This window comes from Macaca mulatta, chromosome 13, assembly GCF_049350105.2.
Source record: "Macaca mulatta isolate MMU2019108-1 chromosome 13, T2T-MMU8v2.0, whole genome shotgun sequence".
NCBI lineage: Eukaryota > Metazoa > Chordata > Mammalia > Primates > Cercopithecidae > Macaca > Macaca mulatta.
In genome coordinates, this window is record NC_133418.1 from 97,953,933 (window position 1) to 97,971,832 (window position 17,900).

Below are 17,900 nucleotides of genomic sequence, written 5' to 3' on the forward strand. Positions count from 1 at the left end.
TGTAGTAACTTCCATGGAGCTGTCTGGGACAGACTGGGTATCTCCTGGCCTTCCAAGTGAGGTGAGCTGTTAATAACAGCACCCACTCATATAACTGAAGAGTATATCTATGGATGAAGGCTAGGGTATTTGGAAATATATAAACTATGAAAAGTGTAAATATGTTTTATTGTAGATAATGTATAAGATAGCTATTTAAAACAATAGTAAAAGCCACAGAGTGGGAGAAAATATTTCCAAGAGGCATATCTAATAAAGGACTGTTATCCAAAATATACAAAGAACTCTTAAAACTCCACAATAAGGGCAAGCACGGTGGTTCACACCTATAATCCCAGCGCTTTGGGAGGCAGAGGCAGGAAAACTGCTTGAGGCTGAGAGTCTGAAACCAGCCTGAGTAACACAGCAATGTCTACAAAAAAAAATTTTTTTTAAATTAGCCTGGCATGGTGGTGTGTGCCTATAGTCCTAGTCCTAGCTACTCGGGAAGCTGAGGTGGGAGGATTGAGGTTGCAGTGAGCTGTAATTGCACCATTGCACTCCAGCCTGGGTGGCAGAGCAAGACCCTGTTTCTTAAAACCAAAACAAACAAAGCAAAGCAAAACAAAACCCTCAACAATAAGAAAATGAACAACCCAATTAGAAAATGGAGAAGAGATCTGGACACCTCACCAAAGAAGATACACAAATGGCAAATAAGCATATGAAAAGATGCTCAACTTCATTACGGAATTGCAAATTAAATATTTTCATCCACCTATGAGAATGGTGAAAATCCAAAATACTGACAAAACCCAATAAGGATGTATAGCAATAGGAACTCTAATTCACTGCTGATGAGAATGCAAAATGATACAGCCACTTTGGAAGACAGCTTGATGTTTTTCATGAAACTAAACATACTCTTATCATATGATCAATTGTGCTCCTTGGTATTTAGCTAAATGTGTTTGAAAACTTATGCCCACACAAAAACCTAAACACAGAGGTTTATAGCAGCTTTACTCATAATTGCAAAACTTGGAAGCAACCAAGATGTCCTTCAGTAGGTGAATGGATACATTTTGGTACATCCAGATAAGGGGATATTATACAGTGCTAAAAAGAAATGAGTTATCTAGCCATGAAAAGACATGGAAGAATCTTAAAGACAAATTACTAAATGGCTGGGCGCGATGGCTCATGCCTGTAATCCCAGGACTTTGGGAGGCCGAGATCACTTGAGTACAGGAGTTTGAGACCAGCCTGACCAGCATGGTGAAACCCTGTTTCCACTAAAAATACAAAAATTAGCCAGGCATGGTGGCACCCACCTGTACTCTCAGCTACTTGGGAGGTTGAGGTGGGAGAATTGCTTTAAACCAGGAGGCAGAGGTTGCAGTGAGCCACGATCGCACCACTGCACTCCAGCCTGGGTGACAGCGTGAGACCGTGTCTAAAAAAAAAAAAAAAATTACCAAGTGAAAGAAGCCAATCTGAAAAGGCCACATAGTATGATTTTCACTATGTGGCATTCTGGAAAAGACAAAACTGGAGAGAATAAAAGATCAGTGGTTCCTTGGGCTCTGGGGGAAGGAGGGAGGGAGGAATAGGTAGAGCACAGGAGATTTTCACGGCAGTGAAACTCTTCTGTATAATGGTGGATACATGCTATTGGACAGTTACCAAAACCTACAGAGTGTACAATGCAGATAGCGAACCCTAATGTAAGCTATGGACTTACATTATGGACGATGTGTCAATGTAGGTTCATTGATTTCAACAAATGTACCACACTGGTGTGGGATGTTGATGGTGGGGGAGGTTGTGGGGGGCAGGGGCGGGTTGGGGAGGAAATACATGGAAACACTCAATTTTGATGTGAACCTAAAACTGCTTTAAAAACAGTCTATTCAGGCCGGTCATAGTGGCTCACGCCTGTAATCTCAGCACTTTGAGAGGGCGAGGCGGGTGGATCACCTGAGGTCAGGAGTTTGAGACCAGCCTGGCCAACATGGTGAAACCGCCCCTCCACTAAAAATACAAAAAATTTAGCTGGGCATGGTGGCGGGCACCTGTAGTTCCAGCTACTTGGGAGGCTGAGGCTGGAGAATCACTTGAACCTGGGAAGTGGAGGTTGCAGTGAGCCAAGATTGTGCCACTGCACTCCAGCCTGGGGAACAAGAGCAAAACTCTGTCTCAAACAAACAAAAAGTCTACTCAAAAATTAGTAAGTGATGCGCTAACACAGAAAAAAGTTACATCAAGGCACATCCAACAACACATTCAAAGCCAACATTTGTATTAATAGGCAGAATAGACAATATTTACTAAATATTCACTCATACCCTGAACAGTGGACACTCCCTCCAAATTCCTTCTTATACCTCAAGTAGACTGTCAAAACTGTCCAGTATAAAAGGGGCACATAGGGAAAAGCAAGGCACATATAGGGAAAAACAAGGCCCTTTCTCCCCTCAACAACTTAGATCACTCTAAGTGTCCACTTAAATTCAAACTCCTTTAGGTGAGGTAAGACAGCAAAATGCTCAGAGGTCATTGAGCTACTGAAATGTCTGTGTAGGGCTGGGCATGTGGCTCATGCCTGTAATATCCCAACACTTTGGGAACCCGAGGTGGAGGATCACTAGAGACCTGGAGTTTACTGATTATATGAATCAATGAACCTATAATCAGTGGGACCAGCCTAGGCAACATAGTGAGAAGCCATCTTTACAAAAAATGTAAAAAAAATGTAGCCAGGCATGGTGGCATGCACCTGTAGTCCCAAATACTCAGGAGGCTGTGGTGTGAGGATCATTGAGCCCAGGAGTTTGAGGCTGTGGTGAGCTACGATCACGAACCACTTCACTCCAGCCTGGGCAACAGGGAAAGACCCTGTCTCTTTAAAACAAAACAAATGCCTGTGTAATTGACACTGGGTCATTCTGAAATAGGGTAGGGCAGGTGTGCCTGGCTCTGTAGGAAACAATCCACCCTATCTATGGTGGTGGCATTTTGTGAATGGACTGGCAACATAGCAGGCATGAGCTCAGCAACACTATCTGCCTAGTAATATTATCCATTGTAGTAAGTCAGGCTACCCATCAAGCTGCCCTGCTCTAAAACTGAAGTGTGGATTGGATACAAATAACCAGAGGAATCCAGAAATCTGCTGGAGGCTTAGGAAAACAAAAGGAAGTTTCATAGTGAGTTATGCATATTATTTTCAAGTCCACGAAAGAACTGCTAATAGGCCGGGTGTGGTGGCTCACGCCTGTAATCCCAGCACTTTGGGAGGCCGAAGCAGGCGGATCACGAGGTCAGGAGATCGAGATCATCCTGGGTAACATGGTGAAACCCCGTCTCTACTAAAAATACAAAAAATTAGCCGGGCGTGGCGGCGTGCGCCTGTAGTCCCAGCTACTCGGGAGGCTGAGGCAGGAGAATGGCGTGAACCTGGGAGGCGGAGCTTGCAGTGAGCTGAGATTATGCCACTGCACTCCAGTCTGGGAGACAGAGCGAGACTCCGTCTCAAAAAAAAAAAAAAACAAAAAAAAAACTGCTAATAAAGTTAATAAGAGATAACCATACTCAAAACTGCCCTTCAGCTTTATGGTGTGTTATCGGTTGACCTTCAGCTGTGTGAAGTTACTGTCCAGATGTGACTGAGGTGTCAGCTCCTTTCGGTTCTTCCAGTAACAACAATAGTTACAGTGTGACTGCCCCACCCATCAGCATCACTGTCATACACTCTGCTAGCCCACGCTGGTTCAATTTACTGGCTCCGCTTGGACTCTTGTTTGTTGACAGCTCTGCAAAAATGAAACGTCTCGACATCTGGTTTTGCTTTAACGCAGAGCAGGTGCAGTGTTGGACTAGTTCTCCACAAAGGAAAAATTTCAGACAATTTCAACACTGGGTCAAAAAACTTTATCTATCGAATAAAGTCAATTAAGCTTAAGCTGTCAGTGTGGAGATGGCAATTAATCTAAGTTGATGAAAAATGTTGCTCCCCAGGATTTTAGTGTCAGAAGTTAAATGAACCCAGCAAGGTAAATATAGTCACATATTAGAAGCCAACACAGCACTGTGGCATCCTTGGTTCGCTGGATGCAGCCTTGGACTTCTAGAAGTTATCACCAAACTTGTCCTCCCTGTGCCATTGCCAACCCATTCTCACAACTGCCACCTTTCTCCAACTTGCCTTGAACACAGGCCAGTTCTCCTGCCCAGCAGTCCCAAAACATTGGCCCTTTGCCAGGTAGTTTATCTTCTCCGGGAAGATGGTCATGGTTAATTGCCACTAGGAGAGAAAGGGGTCTGCTTGTGGGCTAATTCCAGAGGAAAGGCAGCAAACACATGAGATGCTGTTATATTCATGACCTCACTTTGGGTCAATATTTTCTTACATCTGCTACTTTATATTCGAACCACTGAAAAAGCAGAGTGTCTCAGGGCTCCATGTGAGAAGGGAAGTGGTAACTGCCCATCATACCTGCTGAGCATCATGGGAGTTTATGAGGGAAGCTGAATCTGCTTTGAGAGCTGCTAGAGCATATCTCTAGTACTGCTGACTTGAAACATTCAAGGAAACCAAACTGAGAACTAAGAAACCAGCAGTTAGATCTAACTTCTCTCTAGTATTGCTGACTTGAAACATTCAAGAAAACACATCTGAGAACTAAGAAATCAGCAGAGTTATCTAACTCCTTATAGTCTCAAGTCAAAAAAAAAAAGGGGGCTTTGGCGATAACCCTTGGACTCATGTGTCCTTGGAGTTCTAAATCTTTCACTCACTGCTCTATAAAATGAAGGTCCTGGCAAGGAAAGGACATCTCCTGGTCACTGGCCAAGAATTCCCCTAAGAGACGGCCCCCTGTTTTTCCAAGCACAAAACTATCAAGGCAAATTTGGGATATGAATCAGTGACAAGTCAGACAGTATAATTAGCGTAGCAAGAGAAGTGTCTATAACATCCACCAGGTCAAACTTTAGAACCATGGATGTGGCCTTCCCCACCAGGAGCTTAATTACAGCCATGGCTACAGTCTTCAGCAGGGCAAGGGCCCAAGATTTTGTTATTCTGAACCATAATTAGGGGAATTTCTGTATGAGGATGCAGACAGGAATGCTAGAAATCAATCTGTGTCCTTTATTCCACCTGGTAGGCATACCCAATAACCATATGCTGAGTCCTGTCTCAGGTTGATGGAGGGTTCCCTGGGCCCAAGGCACACAACTACCTGGGCTCTGCTCTCCAGACAGATGATAGGAAGGATGGACAGTGGAGAGAAGCTGAGCCTTGTGACAGAGTCCCCCAGCATGATGGGGAATGGAAAGTTGGAAGAAGTAGGACTATGAAGGAGGAGACAGGAAGGGGCTTAGAGGCATTTGGGGCAGGTTGGGCATTTTGAAGTGAGAGGCATTTCCATCCAGCCCCCCATGTCCACTGACAGCCACACCCAGGCTTCAGGTGGAGATGAGGCTGCTGTTTCCCAGCGTGGTGCTATATTCTTCTGGAAGCCCCTTTCCTTCTGCTGTGGCTAGAGCTGTGACCAAGAATGGGAACAGGAGGCTGCTAAAGTCTGGAGAAGCAGGAATCATTTGTCAGAAGAACACAGAAGCCACCTGCTGGGAGTTCTGTCTTTTTGGAGATAAGCTGTTTGGGGTTTAGAAATGAGATGGAAGGAAGTGGAAGGCAGAGGGCAAGGGCGGAGTTGTGAGAGGCTACCATCACAAGGATGGAGGCTGGGGGCCATGTGCAGTAGGTCCAGAAAAGTGTTCAGTGGAATTGTGGGTAGGAGGCTGAGATGCCGCTGGGCCCTGTCCCCACCAAAGATGGAAGAACTGAGGTGGAGGCAACTGGCCACTTGCCTAGGAGAGAACTCAGGCACCAAGTTAAAAAAGACTCCCATGAAGAACTGCCACCTTCTACCCGCTGCAGTCTTGGTTTGCCCACGCAGAAATCAGTGGCCAGGGAGGCAGGGCCTACTGCTGGGATATCAGGGCAAGTGCCCAGTCCAAGAAAGCCACTGTGATGTCCTGTAGGCAAAGCCAGGTCCAGTGGACAGCCTCACTGAGCTGTGTCTTCATGCAGTCCCAGGTCACCTCACCTCTGGAAAGAAAGTGGAACATTTTTGAGTATGCACATGTGTAGCTGTGTCAACTCTCGGGGCTGAAAACTTAGACCCACAACCCTCATCCCAGGGTGGTCAGGGATGGGCAGTCAATTAACTTAAGCTGTCAATTAAGGATGTAGCGAGGGGCAGGACAGTGTGGGAGACTGGTCAGAGATGGCTTGTCCCTGGGGCCCGGGAATGGGGCTGCTGGGGATCCTGCTGGAGCCCTGGGCAAAGGTCTCACCTGCATGCCTCATGGCAGTGCTTGTGGGCGCTGGCCAGGGCCTCAAGCAAGAGGTGCCACAATGGCAGCAGTACATTCTGGTAGAAAAGCAGGGGCAGCTCTCTCAGATAGCGGAGCAGCTGATTCAGGGAATCAGGGAGCTGGATCTGTAGCTGGACCATGGAGAATGGATGGGGTCAGAGTATCCAGGGAACTGCATCCTGGACCTAAGGACTCAGGCCACACAATGCTGCTCCTTTCCCAGAATTCTGCTCCTGGGAAAACCAGCCCGTCATGTGACTCCCTGTCTCTGACTTACCCTCTGAGAGAGGCTGGTGAGGCTGTCACCAAACCAGGCAAGGTGAGAGGCACACTGGGCAGAAAAGAAGCTGACTGTGGCATTGGTGTGAGCCCAGGCCAGCTGCAAGCTGGGCCGCACCATGGTGAGCAGGTGAGAGCCCCAGACAGGCAGTGTCTCCTCCAGCCAGCTGTGGAAGATGGAAGTGGGGGAAGAGGGCTCTGAGTCTCCTCAGGCACCGCTTAGCTCCCAAGAAACAGCTGGGGAAATGGAGGCCGCGGGAAAGGAGAATCACAAGTGCTTCCCACTGTCACCTCCCTGACACCCAGGCCTTCTCTCTTCTGCCTCTCCTCTCCCCTCCCTGGGAGAAGCTCACCTGTAGCCTTGCAGACTGTAGGAGTAGAGCTTGGCACACGCTTGTTGGCTAGCAGGTAAGAAACCAGATGTTCGAAGCAACCGGCCAGTAAGGGAGGCTGAGTAAAGGGGGCCTCTGGTGAGCCGGGAGATGAGAGGGGCAGGGACTGGGGAGACAGACACTACAGGGCCTAGAGCAGGCACAGCGAGGTGCTGGGCAGAGCTTTGTGTGCTCACAGGGCCACAGAGCCAGCTCCAGCCTGCTGTGGAGGAAGGCATGCGGAGTTGTCCTTCTCCTGCTGGGCCAGGTGTGCAGGAATGCAGCTGCCGGGTAGAGCCTGGGCTCAGGGTTCAGGAAGCCTCAGGTTGAGGGTCTGCCCTTCTACTTACTAGCTGTGACCTAAAGCTAATTGCTACATCTTTCTGAGACCATTTCCTCAGGAGTTAAAAGGAGGTAACACCTACTCAAATGATACTATGAATATGCAAGCACTTCTATACTGCAAAGTCCTAGTCTAATCTGAAATGGTAGTGTCATATCTGAGGACAGAAAAGTCTGTCTGTAAAGTGTTTACTCTGAGGATTGAGAACTCGTGAGGACAAAATGTGTGCTGTGGGGGCGGGGGGTGCTACACGTAGCTCTGTGCCCCTCCTATGCCATCCTCCTCACTTGCCCATTGCTGCTTACCCTGGAAGGAGCTGTGTGACCGGAGGTCATGGCACAGGAAGCCTACAGCGAAGACCAGCAGCAACAGGAGGAGCCGCGTCCAGGGCAGCCGAGGACCCTGAGCCTGCTGCAACAGGCCCTGGTGGGAGGGGAGCAGGAGACAGTTGTAGAAGCGAGAGGGGCTGGTCTTTGCCTCTGAGGGCAGACCTCAAGCCAGGCCTTCCCGGAAGAGCGTCAAGCCTTCACATTACCCTGGAGGCAGCGGGGGGCTCCACAGACAGGTGGGGCAGGAATGTGATACAGGCCCAACCCGGGTGTGCTGAGACAGAGATGTAAGATAGCGTGTGGGCTGGAGAGGGCCGGGTGCCAGCACCTTGCAGGCCATGTCACAGGTGACGACATCCTGGTTGTTACCGCTGCCCTTCCTCAGCAGCTCCTGGTTGGTAAGCTTGAGGGACTGAATGGTTTCTTGCAAAGACTTCTGTACCTATGGACAAGAAAGGTCTGGCCTGTGAGGGAATTCAGAGCTTCCATCCTGCTTCATTTTCCATGCCAACAGGGTCCCTTCTCAGGGAAGGGACAGTGGCTGAGGAGCCCCTACTCAGAACCCAGAATCCAGACAGGGCTCAACCTGCCACGTCCTCCCAGCTCCTCACCTTCTTGGGAATCTGCTCCCAGGAGCTGAGCAAGTGCTCCAGCAGCAGGCTGTGGGGAAAGCACAACCCCTCCATCAGGTGGCTCATGCGGCCTTGCCCATCCTCCCATCCTCCATTAGCCCTGGCTCCTTCAGGCTGAAAGACCCTCCACCTACCACCCACAGAGCAGCAGCTTCCTAGAGGTTGCTCCAGCAATGTTCCCACTCAGCCTGAGAGGTGTCAGGCCATGAGACAGTGACCCAGGCTCCCCTTCTGCTTCTAGCACAGGGACAGGCTGGCCCCCCACCCCACCTGCCTGGACTGTGACAGGTGCTTAGGGTACAGCTGCCTCCAGACGCTGGCGCTGAGGGGGTCCACTGTCAGGCACTCGGTCAGGCTGCTCAGGAGCTGCACAGCGGGACAGAGGGAGAGGCTGCTGGGGGCATGGGGCAGGCGGAGGGGGAGAGTGCTAAGAGGTGATCCCCTTCCCGTTAAGTGAGGCCACCCAGGCCGCACATTCACCCTAAGGAGTGGAGAAACAGTGTCAAGACTCCAGAAAGCTCTCTGAGAGGCTGGAAAGCGGGAGATTGGGGCTCCTGAGCTAGAGCTCTGAGCTCAAAGATCACTCATCTGCAAGTGACGGGCATCAGAAACCACCCAGACCTGAACGTGCTGTCCCTTGGGATCCATCTTCTGAGGGTGAAGCTCGAGTGAGCGGGGCAGGCAGCTGTCAACAGGGAGCTAAGGAAAAGCCTCAGAATGGGCTCTGTGAAGGCAAGGCCTTTGTCAGCAGGTAGGGACCGCTGCAGTTGACCCCTGGGGAAGGAGAAGCAGCCTCCCACCACGTCTCACCTCTTTCTTCATCTCAGGGGGACAGCTAGGGGTGGCTCTGGACAGGAAAGAAGGGAAGTAGGTATGCAGGGTGGAATCTGGCTTTGCTCCAAATGCCAGCACCTTCAGTCGGGGGTAGAGCTGACATAGCTGCTCCTGCAGGCTGGGTGGGGTGGGGAGGAAAGCCAGGCATAAGCTATAAATGGAGCTGTATGATGTGAACCTTTTGCTTGCTTCAGAGCCCATGCCTGCCTGGGGGGAATAGCCACTGAGGACCTTGCAATGGCTCTGAATCTTTTTACTCAGAGACTCCTTGGAAATCTGTTGAAAGCCATGGACCCTATCCCTAAGAAAATGCCCATATGCCAATCACACTCAAGGGTCCATATAATTTCAAGGGATCACTGTTCCCTTGAAACCTACTCTTGAACTTCCAGGTTGCAAATCTCAGATCTAGGATGGCTGGGGAAGAAGGGATGGGAAAATGTAACGTGGTTCTGGTGCTGGGGGGGGTCCCTTCACAGCAGGTGTGCCCCAGAGCAGTACTACCTGGGTGTCAGGGAGTTGTTCGGCATATAGGCAAAGTCCAGAAGTGGGAAGAAGTCCTTGGGGCCAATCATGCCGAAGCCCTTGGTAAGGTTGGGATGCATCCTGTGGGGATGAAGAAACAGGTTAGGTTCGCTGGACACCACCACCTATGCCAGCTGTTTTGGTCATGACCCCAGCTAAGCCAACATCTAGGAAAAAGGGTGTAAACTCTACCCCATCTGCCAGCCCTTAATAGCTCCCTCTTCTTCCTTCCTCATCATCACATTCTAAGATGGTGGGAGAAGCTGGTCCTGATTTTCCTCATATCCCTGGAGACCAAGATCACAGCCTCCCATTTTGCTAAAACAGCCATCTGGGACACCCTGAGCCTTCCCCTCGCTGCCCTTCCATTACTCACAGGAGCAGCCGATCCAGGTATGTGATGGCAAACGGAGACAGAGACTTGATGCCCAGCACAGGCAGCATGATCCCCAGCCACACTGTGGAGGTGAAGGTCAGGAGGGAAGCCTCAGGCTTGCACCTATTGGGGGCATCAAACAGGAGTTTTCCGGTTCCGAAACCCTCCCTCTTTCTTCCCTATTTCCCTGTTACCTTTCAGTCCCTCGGTGAGGTTGGCAAAACCCGCTTGACCCAGGGCCCACATGATGGTCAGACACTTGGCTGGTCGGCTCTGGTGGGACCTCAGTAGTTCCAGGAACTGAGGAGACCGGTAGGGAAGGCAGATTGGGATAGGACAAAACACCAGGAGCACCCCCAAAGACAGGCGGGAAGGGAGATGTCAACTGGAAGAGGGAGCACAGGCCGAGCAAGAGTGGAGCACTATGACCACGTGGTGCAGGGATTGTTTGTGGGCTTCACCTATACTCTGCCATTGGCTGGATGACTGAGCCTAGGAAAGTTACTGAACTCCTCTGTGGCTCAATCTTTTCATTTATAAAAATGGGAAATAATAGCAGTACCTGGCTGCTATGTTTCCAGAGCAGACACACAGTAAGTGCTAATAGTATTACCTATTATTACTAGGCTTATAGGTCTTCCACTATCCCAAACCTGAGTCCAACAATGTAGATTCTGCCCAGACTCCCCAGTCCTAGCTTCCTGGTGTCCCCACCACCACTGAGAGCTCACCTTCCCTAGGTTTGCGGTGGCAATCTTGGGCTTGTCTTGCAGGATGGCCTGGATACAGATGCGGTAACCATGTAGTGACTCCCCTGGAGAGATACACATTCTCACACCTACTCACATTACTTGGCATTCCAAACCTGAAATCTCCCATTTGTCAGTGGTGAGCCCAGGCCCCAGGTCCACTGACTCCTAACTTCCTCCACCCTTTCCAAAAACAGTGTCAAGGTTAGCACATTTCCCTACTGGAAACAGAACCACTGAGTGGTACTGAAAGCAGGAAAAAAAGGAGGAGGCTCCCAAGATGGTCATCCCTCCTGTGCCCCCTCACCTGGTGTCTTATCCAGCTCTTGCAGCATGGTGAACAGACAGTGGTCAAAAAAGAGCTCCAGAGACCCTGCTGCCTTCGCCAGCAGCCCTCGGATGATCCCACGCAGCTCCCGGCTCACCAGGCTGTAGGGATAATCTAAGGCCCATAGGCCTCATTGTGAGTGCTAGGACCAGACACCCATCAGCTCTGAGAACTGTGGTGCTCTCCCTGAGAATGGTGAGTGGAGGCAAAGGCCCCTGCACTGAGGTTGGGATCCTTCCTCTGAGGAGACCCAGAGGGAGGATCACAGAACGAGGCCCAGAAACATTCACAGTCACAGGTGTTTGAGACCAGCCCAAACACCCATGGAAATCAAGACAGTGGGGGGCACTGGGATCTGTTATACCACCCTTTTTGAATTTCTTTGAACTTGTCTGAGCTTGAGGAAGCTGGAAGGACTTACCATGAGTATGCTGGCTCAGCGTGGGTTCACTTAGAGGAGCTTGTAGCTTGTAGTTGAGATAGCTGGCCAGGTCCTTCAACCATATGGATGGGTTTCCAGAGAACACGCTCTGGCTCTTATCCAGTTCCTTCTGCAGGGCTGCCACATCCAGCTGCCAGGGACAATCCCCCAACCCCCCACCATGGCGAGTTGTGAGTGAGGGAGTAAAGAAGTGGGGTAGGGGTGGGAAAATGGTTGAACTAGGTGGCAGCAGGAAGAAGGGTTTCCGTTTTTAAGCATAAGAACATGGAATGCTGCAATTCTGCTGCACCCACATCTTTAAGTATGGAACAGGACAGCTGAAAATGCTGATCTCAAGGCCCTATCCTCTCAGGCTCTCCACATGTTTAAGAGGAAAACAGAGGGCCAGGCGCAGTGGCTCACACCTGTAATCCCAGCACTTTGGGAGGCCAAAGTGGGTGGATCACCTAAGGTCAGGAGTTTGAGACCAGCCTGGCCAACACAGTGAAACCCCGTCTCTACTAAAAATACAAAAATTAGCCAGGCGTGGTGGCACGCACCTGTAATCCCAGCTACTTGGGAGGCTGAGGCAGGAGACAGAGGTTGCAGTGAGCTGAGATCACGCCACTGCACTCCAGCCTGGGCGACAGAGGGAGATTCTATCTCAAAAAAAAAAAAAAAAAAAAAAAAAGGAAAACAGAGGACAAGATAGAAAATGAAAGATCAGTATTTCCACAGGACAGAGAATCATAACCAGTTTCTCCATCTCCTCCCTGGTGTTCCTGGGTCTTCAAGGCTTTCCTCTTACCAATCCATGTTTCCCTATAAATTTTCCATTTCCTTTCTATTCTAGCTGCAGGCATTCTGTTCCCCTGGGGTTTCCATCTTCTCCTGAACTCCTGCTCTCAACCCTTAAGTGTTCCTCCAATTTCATAGGATCTCAGCTGTCCATCCGCCTCCTCCTCTCATCTTCTCTACATCTCAAGCCCCCATTCTTTCTGCGTGTCATGTCTAGGCACACTCACAGCTTTCAGTGCTTCCTCCAGGCTGCGGAAGCGGCCCTGCTTCTGGTTTTGGTTGGGAAGAGTTGCCACCTTCTTTGGCTGCTTCTTGTTCCCTGGTTTCTTAGGCTCCACAGCAGGGGGTGGGACCTGCTCCTTATTCTGCCGCTTCATGATATTCTCAAAGCCCCGCTCATAAAGGGTGCTTGTGGTCTGGATTGGAGCTGAGGTGAAGATAGGTAGAGAAAGGCAGGCCACCCTTGAGTCCCCAAGGCCTCACCTATCAGTGGTCCCTTTCCCCACACTGCCACCTAATTAATCTCCAGGGAAGAGCCTGTCTCAAAGCCCCTTCCTCTTGGGCTGCTTAAAGAGCAGGGCAGGGTGTTCTCCTGGTAGTTTCTTTCGTTACAGCTCTTGAGTCTATGGGCTCTTTCATAAAGATGGGGCAGTTCTTTATTAGACAAATCAGAGTATGTAGGAACAAGCAGAGAGGCTGGATATAGAGGTCTGCCTTATTCGGTGAGTGGCTACTAGTCTGGAAAGGCAGGCTTTTTCCATCTTGGTCCTACCCTAACGCCTCTTGGTTCCGACATGACAACTCTATAATCAACAAGTGGCAATCTTTCTCCACTCCTCAGTGGAAGAACCAGGTGTCACTTATAATTCCTGGTGAGTGTTGAGTGTGTGGCACTCATTTCTCCCACTGCTTGGCCTCCTGTCCCTTCCTCCATGACTGGTTACTTAAAGAGGGGGCACTGTGTATAATGATCCAGAGTGCCTCTTCCCAGCTCAGACACCTGCCCAGGGAGGCCGGCTAGGTTCCTGGGCAGCTGGGAGAGTGTGTGCAGTGAACTGAGAGTCTGAGGACCGGAATCCTGGCCCCTCTGACACATGACCCTGGCCAGGGTGTCCAACTTCACTGGGCCTCAGTTTACTCATCTGGGAGGTAAGGACCGCAACCTCCCCTGGAGCTGTCCGCCTCCCGTAAGGCTCCAAAAAGACAAAGCAAGGGTGGCGCTCCGGGATGTGCCTGCGAGCTCGCGCCCAGGTTCTGGGAGCGGCTCGCTGCGACCCTGCCGGACAGGCCCTGGGTACGCGCCAGGCAGGGTGGGTACTCACGGGTCAGGTCGTATTTCCACACTCCATTTGCTTCCCCGAGCGCCCGGCGGTTCCCGCCGCCGCCTCGGCCGCCAGCGCCGGCCCCAGGCCGCCGGCCCTTCTTCACCACCTCCCAGCGCCCCACGCCCGCCGTCTTGGCCGCCATGGCTCGGAGCCCTCCCGCCTCGGCCACTTCCCCTGCTTTCCGGCCCGGCGCTGGCGCGCCGCACTCTGCCACGTCTCCTCGCAGGACCGCGCGCCCGGCGCCCAGCGCCCGCCGCAAGGCAGCCTGGGACTTGTAGTCCCTCTCCTGGGCCGGGCTCTTTCGGGCGAGGAGCGACTGGAAGAGGCTCCCGTGGCAGCCTGCGGTCCCCGTCCAGGCGAAGAGGCCGGAAGGAGAGGAGATTCCCTTCTGAGAACGTTCACTGAGCGCCGATGTGAACGCCACGGCATCGAGAGACTTGGTAGAACTGTTTCTGTTTTTGTTTCCTTTATTGATCAATTGATTGATCGATTGATTGACAGGGTCTCGCTCTGTCGCCCAGGCTGGAATGCCCAGGCTGGAATGCAGTAGCGCGACCCCAGCTCACTGTAACCTCCGCCTCCCAGGTTTAAGCGACTCTCGTGCCTCAGCCTCCCGAGTAGCTGGGACTACAGGCTCCCGCCGCCACGCCCAGCTAATTTTTGTATTTTTGGTAGAGACGGGGTTTCGCCATGGTGGCTAGGCTGGTCTCGAACTCCTGACCTAAAGTGATCCACCCGCCTCGGCCTCCCAAAGTCCTGGGATTACAGGCGTGAGCTGCGGCGCCCAGCCACTGCTTTTCTTTCCTTTCTGGTACAGCTGGAAGGATGGGATGGAAGTAGTGCTCCTCATCTCTGGGGAGAGTTTGAAGATTGAATGCTTCCTTTCTTCTAGGAAAGTGCTGGCTTTACTGCTGCTAGTGATTAAACTTCGGGTTTAATGGGCTATACAAATCTATTGCCAAAGAACAAGGAAGAGGATGGAGGCTTGAGGAAAGGGCAGAGTGTTGGGGAGCTGGGGTAGGAAGTGGAGAATGGAGAATACTTCTTTTATTTTTATTTTTATTTTTTGAGACAGGATCTTGCTTTGTCACCCAGGCTGGAGTTCAGTGGCACGATCACAACTCACCGCAGCCTCGACTTCCAGGGCTCGGTTGATCCACCGCCACGGATCACCTGACCCACCACCACGCCCGGCTAATCTTTGGTATTTTTTGTAGAGACAGGGTTTTGCTGTGTTGCCCAGGCTGATCTCAAACTCCTGGGCTCAGTGATCCACCCTCCTCAGCCTCCCAAAGTGCTGGGATTACAGGAGTGAGCCACTGCTCCTGGCCTCCGAGTTCTTCTCATGGAGGCTGAGAAAAGTTTGGGGGTCTGGGACAGCTAGGGCCGGGTTTCCCCTTCCAGGCAATGGGAAAGAACAGGCTCTGCCTCCCACCACAAGAGTCAGTCCCAAGTTCCAGATGTGTCAGGGAAGCGATGGAGAGCCCCAGACTTGAGGCATTTGCAGACAGGTTCCTGCTCAGACATCCATGTGGAGGGTGTTAGTATCTTGGGAGCCTTCAGAACCTTGAAGCATGCCAGCAGAGGAGAATGAGGGAAGAGAAAATCGAAGTGACTTATCACAATTAAAGAAATGTGCTATTTCATATACAACTGTGTGTGAGGATGAGATTCCTATCTGCCATACTGAGGTATTATGGTAAGAACTATGAGAGTCCAAATTCCTACAGGATGAACAGCTGAGGGAGTGATGAATTCTTTAGGAAGGAGATTAGCTTCTGGAAGGAGACAGCAGCTGAGATGGGTTCTGAGAAATAGAATTTTCATTGGTTCGCTGGGCGCCGTGGCTCACACCTGTAATCCCAGCACTTCAGGAGGCCGAGGTGGGTATCACTTGAGGTCACCAGCCAGGCCGACATGGTGAAACCCCGTCTCTACTAAATACAAAAAATTAGCTGGGCATGCTGGCACATACCTATAATCTCAGCGGCTTAAGAGGCTGAGACAGGATAATCGCTTGAACCTGGGAGGTAGAGGTTGCAGTGAGCCCAGACTGTGCCACTGCACTCCAACCTGGGCAACAAAAGCTAAACTCCATCTCAAACCCCAAACAACAAAACAACAACAACAAAAAACAAAATTGAATTTTCACTGGCTGAGGATTAGGGTGGGTGGAGAGAAAATGCCAGTTGTGTGGATCTGTTGATGTAAAACAAAGGCCTAGAGGGTTGGTAAACTGGAAGCAGTTCAATGGGACAATGCTTGATGGGACTTTGGAGGTGATGAGGTTTGATACAGTTTGGATTTTTGTCTCTGCCCAAATCTCATGTTGAATTGTAATCCGCAGTGCTGGCAGTGGGGCCTGGTGGGAAGTGTTTGGATAATGGTGGTGGATCCCTCATGGTGGATCCCAGTTCTCATGAGATCTGGTCATTTAAAAGTGTGTGGCACCTCCCCAGCACCTCTCTCTCTCTCGCTCGCTTGCTCGCTCCCGCTTTTACCATGTGATGTGCCTGCTCCCCCTTTGCCTTCTGCCATGATTGTAAGCTGCCTGAGGCTTCCCTAGAAGCAGATGTCAGTGTTATGCTTCCTATACAGCCTGCAGAACTGAGCCAATTAAACTTCTTATAAATTACCCAGTCTAGATGTTTCTTTATAGCAATAGCCTCATATAAGGTTGGAAAAGGATCTGAGCCCGTATGCCAAGGAACTTGCCTGCCAAATCTGGACTTTATCCTTCAGGCCCTGGGAGACCAGTGAGAGGGTGGCATAATCCACTCTTTTGGAAGGGTAAATGGGGCTGTGTGAAATGTTGGTAGGGGAAGGCAGGGGGTGGGAGACGAGCATATCTTGCTGCCTCCTTCTACCTGTCCTCCAGCCCCTTTAGGCCTGACCATGGCTGACTTTCCATCAGGTAGCTCTGAGATGCAGTGCTTTTGGCAAGGACCATATTTGAGCTGATCATTAATCAGTTCATTTTGCAGGTCATTGGTTTAGGTGTACTCAGGAGACCAACAGCAATATCTTCTCTTTGTTCGACCCCTCCTGTGTCACATGTATGATCACAGAAGAGACCCTGTTTTTGGAAGAGAAACAGAACTGGCTTTCCATTGAGGCAAATGAGGGGGCTGCCCCATGGCAGAGGCACACAGAAGGGTGGGAGGGGGACTCTCTCTTTCACTGGAATAGTCTGGTAAGTTACCAGTTCTAACTTGGCATCTAGGACGTATAAATCATGCATTTACTTATCCAGCAACCTTTTCTAAGCACCTTCTCTGTGTCAGGCCCTGTGCTAGGTGGAGCTGGAAGATATACCTCACTTGCTTGTAAGGAACTTGAAGGCTGTGTGGGAGACAAATGTATAAACAAAAAATTACAGTTCACCATCTTAGTGTTCCAGAGGAAAGCAGCACTTAGTATGAGGTACCAGCAAGAGGTGGGGAGAAGGGAGTGGCTTTACATCCTTAAGCTCTGGGTGTTTGAAGAGCAGCCTTAGACACTAGCCATGGAGGTGGGCTTGGGTAGGCCCTACCATGGGGTTTGAAGACCAAAAAGATGTTGGGTCAAGGAGGACATGGGTGTCTAGTATGGGACTAAGCAGAAGGATGAGCTCACTGAAGCACTGTTTTACCCACTGTATTACGTTTCTATTGCTGCTAAAACAAATTGCCACAAACTTAGTGGCTTAAAACAGGTGTGTTATCTTCCAGTTCTGGAGGGCAGGAGTCTAACTCAGGTCTCCCTGGGCAAGAATTGAGGTGTCAGCAGGACTGGGTTCCTTTCTGGAGGCTTTTGGGGAGCATCCATTTCTTTGTCTTGCCCAGCTTCTAGAGGCCACCTGCATTCCTGAGTTCATGGCTCCCTTCTGTCTTCAAAGCCAACAACAGCAGGTGAGTCACTCTCATATTGTATCACTTTGACCTCTTTTTTTTTTTGTTTTGTTTTGAGATAGGATCTTGCTCTGTTGCCCAGGCTGAAGTGCAGTGGCATGATTATGGCTCACTGCAGCCTCGACCTCCAGGGCTCAAGTGATCCATCTCAGCCTCCCAAGTAGCTGGTACTACAGGCATATAGTACCATGCTCGGCTAATTTTTCTATTTTTTGTAAAGATGCGGTCTCGCTGTTGTCCAGGCTGGTCTCCAACTCCTGCGCTCAAGTGATCCTCCTGCCTTGGCCTCTCAAAATGCTGGGATTACAGACAGAGCCACCACACCCTGCCCACT

At 50.6% G+C, this 17,900-nt stretch overlaps 1 protein-coding gene across 4 annotated transcripts; it reads right to left on the bottom strand.

Moving 5' to 3' along the window:
• Positions 1 to 5,111: 5,111 nt before the first annotated feature.
• On the bottom strand, positions 5,112 to 13,908 carry TMEM214 (transmembrane protein 214). 4 transcript variants are annotated; one of them, XM_028831860.2, is made up of 18 exons: positions 13,674 to 13,908; positions 12,579 to 12,778; positions 11,554 to 11,704; positions 11,112 to 11,246; positions 10,787 to 10,869; positions 10,250 to 10,355; positions 10,056 to 10,137; positions 9,659 to 9,760; positions 9,131 to 9,272; positions 8,942 to 9,019; positions 8,595 to 8,686; positions 8,300 to 8,348; positions 8,017 to 8,130; positions 7,665 to 7,782; positions 6,999 to 7,095; positions 6,644 to 6,812; positions 6,346 to 6,497; positions 5,112 to 6,097 (listed from the first exon to the last, which is right to left on the bottom strand). In XM_028831860.2, exons 1-18 carry the CDS (start codon positions 13,816 to 13,818, stop codon positions 5,971 to 5,973), a joined length of 2,142 nt encoding a protein of 713 aa, XP_028687693.1. In that variant the 5' UTR covers positions 13,819 to 13,908; the 3' UTR covers positions 5,112 to 5,970. The 4 variants fall into 4 exon arrangements, with proteins under 4 accessions (XP_028687693.1, XP_014967423.1, XP_077816064.1 ...); XM_015111937.3 differs by lacking the exon at positions 8,942 to 9,019; XM_077959938.1 differs by lacking the exon at positions 8,942 to 9,019 and having other exon boundaries at positions 8,300 to 8,381; positions 8,565 to 8,686.
• Positions 13,909 to 17,900: the final 3,992 nt, after the last annotated feature.

Excerpts from the sequence above, each read along its gene's own strand:
- TMEM214 (XM_028831860.2), bottom strand. The coding sequence starts at position 13,818 with ATGGCGGCCAAGACGGCGGGCGTGGGGCGCTGGGAGGTGGTGAAGAAG. Across the intron at positions 10,138-10,249 it reads CCTCACCGAGGGACTGAAAG|TGTGGCTGGGGATCATGCTG; the intron begins GTAACAGGGAAA and ends TCACCTCCACAG. Across the intron at positions 8,131-8,299 it reads GGGAGCAGATTCCCAAGAAG|GTACAGAAGTCTTTGCAAGA; the intron begins GTGAGGAGCTGG and ends TCTTGTCCATAG.